Raw genomic sequence first — 10897 nt, forward strand, 5'->3', positions numbered from 1 at the left:
GGAATTTTCGCTAACAGTGATCCGGAAGTTTCCGGAGATCGAAGGTCCAGACGTTTCAAAAAATCATTCATCACAGAAGTTTCCGGAAATCAAATTTTCAAAGGTGGAACTTAAAAACACAGTTTATTTTATTTGTTTGTAAGGGAGAGCCAGAGAGATACTTTATAAGCTCATATTCATGATTAATTTTCATTTTTTATCAGTAAATAGTTGTTATAATCATAAACTCAAGAAAGAAAGACATATTTGTAAATTTTAATTACTTCTCCAGGTATGTGTAAAATTTTAAATATTTTTAAGGGAACTAAGAAATATTGAGAAAAAGGAAAAAAAACCTTGTTTAAATGTTTTTCTAATTTTTCAATTAAACTGTTCTTTTTTTTCTTTTAAACTTTTTAACTCTATGAATTTTCCGGAATTTTGACTTGAGCTCACAATCACCCCTGGGAGAGTCAGGACTCCCTCAGCAACCACTCTTGTAAAATAGGCTCATACAAATGTTAGAAATTGTTTAAAATTTAAGGAATGCACCATGCAATTATAAACTAGAAACTAATTGCAGTTAAGAAATATAATTCTTGGGTTGCATAAATGAAATGTAGCTGATTAATATTATAAATAAATTGAATAGTCAACTTTCAGTACTTAAAATGGGTCTCAGTTAAACTATTAAAACCAACTGAACAATATGAAAGTATGGCATTACATTATATTGCCCTAAGCAATATCAATGCTTGGTTTATTTTTAACCTTATAAACTTATATAAGAAATAAATGCAAAATTAATTCGCAGACATCACAAAAGACAAGTAATATACACAAATATTTTTTTTTTCTTTTTTGGTAATCCTTAAGAAAAAAGTGATCAAGATAATTTCATGCGATATAAAAATAATAAAGGAATTAATTGGTATAAATATTTTTTACAGCATTAACTACAAATTTCTTATGCACATTTTCAACAACACAGAACAAATATACAAACTAATTATTGAACTGCCCCAGAGGATACCACCTGGCCGATTCCTTTTTCAAATCACCGGATAAAGGAATTAAAGTAGCTCCGAGGAATTCATTTTCTTGAACTCTATCATAATCCCAAACTGATACATGCAGCGCCTTGTGACGTATAACTTCCAGCGGAATATTGTAAACAAGCATTTCCATAAATGTAGGATGGCAGTTTTTAGAAACTATCTTGGTTTTTCTTTTTGTAGATTTTGCCGGATCGGGTAGCAAATACGTTTTCACGTACGGATCGGGTGCCGTGCCTTTCGGGGAACTGAGATTTTTAGCGTGCATTACCATAATAAAAAGTGAGTCATTTTTAAACACAATAGAAAGTTTAACTTGACCATGAATTTCATTCACTGATGAACTTCTTCGAGAACGAGAAGCAAGGCTCCTAGCTTCATTTTCTTGAGCTATTCCTTCCTGATCTCGAAGTAAAGGATGTAGAAAAGAATACACTAAATCACAATGAGCAATTTCTTCAGCCATGCCCATTAAAGATCGCAAGAACAGACTCAGCTCAGATTTGCGCTTGTCCGCAACTTCACGAACATTGGTTCTTCCCATCAAAGGATTCCCTGGCAATGCATGAAATTTTGCAAGCGGAAACATCATGCAAAGTTTTTGATGGAATTCGATAAACTCTCGATAAGTTCTGAACACGCACAAAGGATCGGGACAACTCTCTCTTTCTATTCTTACAACGTAAATGTAATATTTTTCGGGATCATACATTTTTTGATAGCCAATCACATCTGCAGAAATAATCTTCCCGTCTGACTCTTTTGAATAAGTTTTTGAAGTAAAAGACAAAACAAATCCGTCATTGTGGTCACCAGTAAATCTCAACTGAGCCAAGTTGTGAATAAAGAAATTAAATTGAGTGAACCAAGATTTTAAACTTTCTTGAATCATGTGAGTAAAGTGGACAGTAGCTTCTGTTTCGGACATATTTGGCAGCAAAGCTTTCTCAATATAATTTACAGCATTGTCAGACATTCCAGGAATTCCTGAAGATGTCATTAATGTAAATAGATTAAAAAATGTGTTCTTATAACTTCTTATAATATTAAAAGCTTGGCAGCAAAGATCAATAAAATACTGAAATTTTTTTGAAGGTTTATCACCACCATTAATCACATATGCCATGTCAGAGGTTAGGACAAAGGGTGTGCGATCTCGTTTAATACTTCCAAACATTTGAGAATCTCCTAAAAATTTTCCGAAATCAATGTGGAAAATGTGACCCGATGTTTTTAACATAATATTATCATTATGACGGTCACAAATGCCTAAGATATAAGTGGCAACACAATAGCCTGCGCAGGATAAAGTGAAATTCTCTACTGCTTGCTGATATTCAAGTTCTGAATTGTTGTATTTCTGCAACCATTCTGCGATCGATCTGTCTTTAAAAGACCCAGTTAATCCAAGCTCTGTTTGAATTTTTCTTAAAGTTTCAGCTTCCGGTACTAACTCAACCATACCTTTTCTAAATTCAGTAGCCACACAGTTGAAAGTTACGATCTTCAAGTCGAGGCCTTCTTTTAACCACATCTTATCCATAATGCGAATCATTTGTATTGTAATCATATCCTGTCTCAAATCATCACCCACTTTGAAGATGGCTTCATTATTTGTTCCAGTCATGTCTGGAGTATGAAAGACAAGTTTTAAAGGCAACGTGTTAGAAGTAAAATATGAACAAGACTTAACATCCACACCACAAACTTCTAAACTAGGACTGAGGGGTAAAGAAGTAAAATTATCTAATAAATCGTGGTGAGTCTTTTCAAGTTCGTAAAATAAAATATTTAACCTCAAAGACTCTTTCGTATTCTTAATCTTATCAGCAGTATTTGACAAATCCTCTAGCAATGATTCTTGAGTTTGCAGGCGGTCACGCATAGCATGGCCCGCAATGGTTAACAGACTATTAAGCATAAGCTTCATTCTACCGCCGGCAATCGGATCGTCGATGTTCTGCTTCAAAAGCCAATACAAATGGTGAGCAACTCTAACGCTAGTTAAAGACCTTTCCAAAAGAAACCAAGCAGTTGGTGAATCATCCCACGGTTCATATCTCAGAATCTGAACCATTTGTGGCAAATAGTCACATAATTCATCACTCACAATGTCTTTCATCCAGGCTATAGCAGTTTTACGAACTTCTCTATTTGGAAAAAGTGGAGTTAAAAGATACAAGGAATCAACAGGTGACAAAGGTGTCCAGGCTTTCAAAAGTGAATAAATGTCTGATAAGCATGCCCAGTCCCAACCGTGAGCAGATAGTAAAACTTTTGGTAGTGCATTAGGATATTGTTGCAAGTAATACTTTTTCTCCCACAATAACTCTTTTTCATCCGACAGTAAAACTTTTAAATTATCTTTATCAATAATTTCCTTTAATACAGTCTGTTGATGCGATTCTAAACTCTCAAATGGTTTTATTTGAGAGGACACAAATTTATTGTCAATGACAGGAGGAAACTTGACAGTGCAACCAAAATCAGGCAAGCGTACATGAAGAAGAGAGCAGTTTGCATCAGGATTCGAAAGGGACGGCCCACTGTTTTTCAAAATATCTGTGGGCCAAAGTCCAAGGAGAAAACACCCTTGAGCGAGTTCTTTTTCGTACGAGAACAATCTAATTCCACACCACCCAATACAGGACTTATTTGATACGTTATTATTCGATTGTTTTGATTCATTTGGATTCAAAGTCCCCCAAAGGGTGAAGTAAAGAACAGACTCTTCAGGGAGGGTACACATGGAAATATTTTCAAACTGCAACCATTGCTCAAAAATAATTCTTGGAAAAAAACTTTTAGATACTATTGATGTTTTAGAAGTTACAGAAGTCAAAATTGAGTTACCATGATTAATTTCGCACACTATGAAATAATTGGAAAACATAGAAGTGACACTAGGTTCTAATCTATGAACAACACCAATTTCAAAAAGAGGAGTGTCTAGAAAATCAGTAACCATTTTTTCTTGATGAGGAATATCCGAGGACTCAACTTCAAAATTTGCTCGGAATGCTTTAGCATACATGGCAAGCAATTCATGTACAGCATGCTGCAAATGAGATAAACTCAACTCTAACAATTCAAAGAGTTTCATAAGATCTTCCCCATTGGATTTCTTACCACTCTTTAAATCGCTCAATGGACCCAATTCAGGTAAAACATCAAATTCAGATTCTTCATTTTTATCATATAAAAGGCAAACATGAATGAAAGCTGCAACAGCATCTGTTATTTCTGAAGTTTCAACATGAGATAAAAGAGTACAGATAGCTTTAACAGCTTGCACCACTCCTTGTGGTTTTAAGGACTCCAATATTTCAAATTTCAATGCATTGGATTTTGTTTTCTCCATCTCTCTCTCCAAAGTATCTAAAAGTATACTTAATGAATCATAAGAAATAACTTCTTTTTTAATACAGGGAGCAATATCTTTGTATTTGAAATTGGTGTCATTTATATCATCATTTTTGGTTCTGGCAAGAGGACGTTTTAAATCCTTGATATCGGTCAAAGTCAAACAAACTGGCTTATCAAACTTGTGGCATTGGTGCACATATTCATAGTCAGCTAAAGTTGAATGGGAGGTAAAGTATTCCGACAAACCTTGAACTTTAAGAACAAAATTATCCATACACAAAGAGGATGCATTTTCAAATATCGAGCAGACAGTATGACTGATAATATGCTCCACACTCGTGCTTACGTCGCACGTGAAAGATACAGGCCGATCAGCGTTAATACTCGTAATAATTAGTTTTATGCTTAAGGAATCTTCCTGGTAGCTATCAAGCGTTGGGCTTATAACCAAACCAGCATTTGTAACATGATCATCGAACGAAAACTCGATCCTTAACTTTCTGAGTTTTGAGCAAAAAGAATCGATTTCTTTATTGTAGTTATCATTCCTGCGCATAATTTTTAATATCGAATCAGTCTGCTTCCCATTACAATCATTGTAGACCTTTCCTGAGGCATCTTCTGAGTTCACTTTTTTAGGAATCGTTTCACAGATTGATACAGTTTCGAGCACTGGCTCAATTATTTTTCTATCTGTTGTATCTATACCACTGTGTTCCATAAACGGCTTCTCGAGTGGCGGTTCAGACTTAGATTTAACAAAAATGTCCTCCTCAATTGAGTTAGTTGCATTGCTGAGGGGATCAAACAATTTTAAAATATCATCATGACATTTGGTTGACTGATTGAGTTTTGTGTCCTGATCTCCACAATACAGATCTATAAGATTACTGTCACTTCTTTTCTTCATAAATTTCAATATATTTTCTAAATTAGCTTGAGCATTATTATTTGCAGCAGTTGCAGCATGATTAATTACGGCATAAGTAGTTTTATTATTTGAAACATGATTGTTATTATTTGGCATGGAGAACCTTGGCACAGGTATAACTGGTGCAGAGGTAGCAATGTTGGGGGCTGACTTACTATGCTGGATATCAAATCCGAATACATCTCTCTTAAACTGATACTGATACATATTGTTTGTAAATGCAAGTGCTTGTTGGCCAGATTGATAAGTAGCATATGATTGAGAATATTGAGAAGTTGAATTAAAATTGCTTCGAATGTGTGTACCACAGTTGGTGGTTGATGCATTGTTTTGAAACAAAATATTTGGCCCAGGTTTTCCAAAATTAGAGTTAGTCATAAAATTATTAAAGCCAGGACTGAACGCTTGAAAATCAGAAGATCGTCTGTAAAGCTGTACTCCACTTGTAGGAGCAGGAGGAACAAGATTTAAAACATTGATTTCAGTTTTCTGCTTTGACGTTTGAAAAACTGCATCAGAGGAAGGACGAGGTGGTAATGGCGGGGCATCACCTAAGGACAACAACAAAAAAAACATTGTATGCAGAAAAGTGAAATAGAAAATTTTAAAATAAAATTTATTGAAAATTAAATTTCTCGAAAAAAAATTTTTTTTTTAAAGACAAATACAAACATAAAAGATTTATAAAAAATAATAAAATAAAAAACTGTCTGTAGAGTATATTTATATTAATGTTGAACTAAGAACAATTATTAAGAAAACCTCCCTATGTAGCACCCTAAAAAAGTACTATGTGACTGCTATGAACCCTGACAACAGCATTTCAGTCGATGAGCAGTATTCAAACTAGTCTGCAATGCTAACAGCATCTGAGATTATTATTGCAAAATTCAGTCTTAATTTAACATGTATTAAAAACATGTAACAAAAAACATGTTAAAATTAACATATAACAGATAATATAACAAATAAACAGACAAAAATTAGATACAAATAAATTTTGTAATTTAAAATTGATATTAATTTACATTTTTTATGCAATACTTTAAAAAAAATAATAAAAATAAAGGAATAAATCCCAAAGTAAAAGTAATCAATTCAAGTAATTCCGAAGCTAAGGTCATCTAATCAAGTAACTAAAATTTTAATAAATGTTCATTTTTCTAGTCTTATAAATTTTTTTCTCCTAAATATTCGAGTTAGTTAAAGAAAAGTGATCAGAGTTTTTTTCAAACCACCAATTTTCTTAAGCTTATATAGTTATCTGCAGATTAGCAAACAAATTTTATAAAGGAAAAGATAGTAATTGAGTAATTTAAGAATTAAAATTTATTTTTCTATTTCTCCTTTTCTCAATTTGTTAGCCTAGCCACTAAAAAAAATGTCAGATTAAAACAAATCTGCAGACAATCTACAATAATAATCTGCAGGGTCTGCTACCATGCTTCCGGATTTCTGCTATGGACCAAGACTAAATCTAAAACAAATATTTGCAGTTAAGATGGAAATTAAGATGCTAACATAGAAATAAAATGATGACACAAATAAAAAAAAAAAAATTAAAAATTTAATTATAGTGAAATTAGCAAGAAAGAAATTTTTTTTAAAATAATATAATTTTTTTTTAAATAATAAATTTAACTTACAGCCCCATGAGAGTAAATTTATATAGTTATATAGTATTTTGTAGTATAATTTATATACTAAATTAGTTTCTTTATACTCTTATATTCTACATATAAAATTACTTCACATAGAAAAATATAGTTGAGGTTTACAAACTTTAACCTCAGGCTCACGATTTTCTTGCCCTAATACTTACTATTCATTAACCTTAAGCTTTTCTCTTACAAACTCCTAAAAATTTCTCCAAACAAATTGTAAATTCAAATATATATATATATATATTTGAAAAATTTAATAAAATAAGAATTTGAAAATCTGTAAATTGTAATTTATAATAGAAAAACATAATAAATATAATATCAATGTTCCTACAATTCATGAAAATAGGTCTATGTGGACAAATATAAATTTTTATAAACTAAGAACACAAATAAGTGAGAAAAAAAAGTGAACTTAAAGTGAAAAAAAAAAAATCTCAAACTTTTTTTGATAAGATTACATTAAACTTTAAAATTACCTTGCTGAACGGGTGTAGAGGGCAAGAAGTTATCACTAAAGCAATTATTTGAATCATTTGGAAAGGAATTCCTGCTTTCGGATCTCCACATAAGTGGGTCAGGAGCAGAATTGCCTTGATTCCAGGAACTGCCTTTTGGTGGAATAGGAGGGGCTGCCATATTTCAACTCATGTGAACTGATGCATAAAGCCACAAATTGGATCAAACCATTCTTTTATGACTCTCAGTTCAGCTGGGAATATTGACAAAAAAAATATATCATCAAATAAAGGAGATTAATTATCATAAATAAATATATCATACAAATAAAGAAAAATATACAAATAATGTTTTATCTTTTTTGTACACACTATAAAACAATGCACACAGTTTTAAAAAAAAATTATATGCTTTTTTTGAAAATCAGCTTTAATGCCACTATAAAATATTTACACAAATTTCAAAATTAATTAGTTCCTTTTATTTTGGCTTTAATGGTATTACAATAGATTTTTACAGATTTTGAAATATGCTACTTTTTTGTACTTTGGTTTTAATGTTATTATGAAATATTTACACAAATCTGAAATATTACTTCAACATTCTATTCATATTTGCACCTTTATACAATACTTTAGAAACCCACTCTAATGACCCTTGAATCTGAAATACTAAATTAATTTAGCATACTAGAACTGGCGTAATTGTGTTACAATATCATGCACATTTAACAAATTCAACAACTTATTCTTGTTTGAAGTTGAAAAGTCTAGTAGGAAATCTTATTTTTATGATCTAGATAAATATGGGCTTAAAATCGCTGTACTTCTACAATAGCAGACATAAATATGCATTTTTGTAACACTGTGATTAAAGTTGTGTCATTAAACTGAATTTAGATACTTGGCACCAACCATTTTTGCCATACAATTGATAACTAAATTAACTACATATAAAAAAAATTCTGAAAAATTTGACAGTAGACAAGTTTTAATTCTATATTTTAGCTAAATAGATATATTACATCACATAACACTTTTAAACACTTGACATTTCGCTGCGTTTTTAGTATTAAAAAATAAATATTGTAATTTCACATGCTTGATATTAAATATAATTAAATACAAGTGCATGTTAATTGCTTTTAAATAATAATTACAAACCAGTTCTACCAAGAGTAAATTTGAATAATAATTTTTTTCAATGTTTACTGGTTTAAATAAAATTGTAATTGACATTTGATATCGAACAGACAAGTCTGGAGGGTGGAAAGCTCAAATTAAAGAAAACTTATGACTGCATTTATTCAAAAGTTGATTTGTAATAATTCACAATATTTAAAATTATAGTCAGAAGTAAATATTTTCGTTGAAGTAAAGTAAAAAGCAATTTAATAGGATTGGAAAATGTAAAAACTAATAAAATGTAATTATTTTTTTTTCTTTTTTTAAAAAACTATTGTTTACTAATATAACCTGCTTAATAACCTTAAACTAAGAGTACAAAATTTCTAAAAAAATCACACTCATTATAACATAATTTAAAAAACCAATAAACAGTCTAACTTACTACTATGAATGCATAAATATTTATTTAAATCAATGGTAAGCTTCGAACGCAGACGCAACAGAAGAGGAAAACAAATGTTTGCCCACCCTCTCACAAGAAAAATAATACATATTATTAACAGTAATGTAGTGAGGAATAGTTTCAAAAATATTTCATTCAACATAAATTGAATTATGGCCTATCATATAATTTCAGCAACTCATTCCACCCTGTATTGTTTATTTACATGCAATTCATTAAACCCAAAAAGCTAAACATAAACAGCTGAGTTGACCATAATCCTTTGCAAATGAAACTTCCTTTTTGTTGCCATCTTGAATAAAGTAAACATTTTGCCAAACAATATTTAAATTTCTGTTGGCAATAGTAGTTGCCAACAAAAGGACGAGCGATTAATCCTCACTTCGGCCGGATCACGCTATTGGTCGTAGATGACATCACTGTTTGGGGGAAGGGACATGCTGTGTATTGCATAGTAAATTGGCGACAGATCTTGATTTGGCTACAGATTTTAAATCTAGCTTTCAAACGAGCTCTGTTTACTCGTGGTATTAATGTTTCTTGTTTTTATCTATTAATGTTTTTTTGTTATTATTAATTATGAATCAGGTGATTTCCGAAAAAATATTTAAACGAAATAAAAATTTATACGAGCATGTAAGAAACGTTCATTAAGCTGATGTAAAAACTAGAAGTTTGAAATGTCCTATGAATGGGAATATTTATTATAATCAAAAAGTAATAAAGACAATATTCACATTTTGAACAGTTTTGTGGTAATTTTTATTAGAATCTAAGTAAGTGATATTAAACAATACTGCTTTTACTTCATGAACTGGGGCTGATCTAGAAATGCAGGGGGGGGGGAGGCTAAGCACAGAATTTTGGTCATTACTTTAAACTAAATTTAAATGTTGTTTGATTATAAAGTTTTTAAAATTATTCACAACACAACTAAATAAAGATCAGTAAATTTGTATCAGTAAATTTGAGCTTATATTTTTATCAACTTCGTTACTTTATAACTGTAAAAGATAATTCTCAAGAAAAAGCTACAATAAAAAAAAAACGTCTTTGAATATTGTATAGTATTCATCTTATTTATTTATTTTAGCTTTCATGAATTTCAATCAATTAAAACAAAAATACTGTCAGAAATACTCAAAAGGACATTTACCTATCTCCCCCACCCTAACGACGACATAATATTATGTTAACATTTACAAGGAAGAAATAAATCCCGAAGCACATGTTAATACAAAATTTGTCGCCAAAATCATACGAACACCAGCCAATAGCCACCATCTCCCTTCCCCCAAACAGTGATGTAATTTTCGACCAATAGCCTGATCCGGCCCAAGTGAGTATTAATCGCTCGTACAAAAGGGGTTGTTGTCTCTTGAGCTCGTAAAGTATGTAGAGCGATATTTGGTCAATTGGGACAGTGGCGTACGCAAGGGAGGGGTTTAAACACCCCCCTTGAGCTCAGATAAAATGGCAAAAATAAAAATTTTAGTAGAAATTATGCATGCTACTATTTTTTAAGATTATATATTTTTATTTGCCTTATGCCTACTTTTTTTTCTCACGGTATTTCTCAGAATACTGAAAAAACATTTACTATAATAGGGTTGCACTTTTGAAGCCAAATTCACGTGATACTTTTACGGACTGGTTCCTTTCTGTCCTGCCAGTATAGTTTTCGAGACTAGCTGTCATTCGCGAGGTCTTTACGCGATGATTCTGGAATCCTAGACGTTCTGTCGTCTTAGAGACAATTCGAGAATTTTGGAGATTCGGTGAAAAATTATATAAAAGGGGGAACAGAGTAAAGGGGAGTTAGTCAGTCAGACTAAGAGTTATCTCTGCCGCTA

General features: G+C 31.5%; 1 protein-coding gene across 1 annotated transcript; it reads right to left on the minus strand.

The window, feature by feature from the left end:
• Positions 1–391: 391 nt before the first annotated feature.
• On the minus strand, positions 392–9324 carry LOC107437171 (phosphatidylinositol-4-phosphate 3-kinase catalytic subunit Pi3K68D). Its single transcript, XM_016049083.2, has 3 exons — positions 9024–9324; positions 7475–7707; positions 392–5882 (listed from the first exon to the last, which is right to left on the minus strand). The coding sequence occupies exons 2-3, from the start codon at positions 7632–7634 to the stop codon at positions 985–987; spliced, it is 5058 nt and encodes a 1685-aa protein (XP_015904569.2). The 5' UTR covers positions 7635–7707; positions 9024–9324; the 3' UTR covers positions 392–984.
• Positions 9325–10897: the final 1573 nt, after the last annotated feature.

The sequence above is a fragment of the Parasteatoda tepidariorum genome, chromosome 1, assembly GCF_043381705.1.
Source record: "Parasteatoda tepidariorum isolate YZ-2023 chromosome 1, CAS_Ptep_4.0, whole genome shotgun sequence".
Classification (NCBI taxonomy): Eukaryota; Metazoa; Arthropoda; class Arachnida; order Araneae; family Theridiidae; genus Parasteatoda; species Parasteatoda tepidariorum.

Coding starts and splice junctions, on each gene's coding strand:
- LOC107437171 (XM_016049083.2), bottom strand. CDS start 7,634: ATGGCAGCCCCTCCTATTCCACCAAAAGGCAGTTCCTGGAATCAAGGC. Junction 5,883..7,474: donor CTCTACACCCGTTCAGCAAG/GTAATTTTAAAG, acceptor TGTTGTCCTTAG/GTGATGCCCCGCCATTACCA.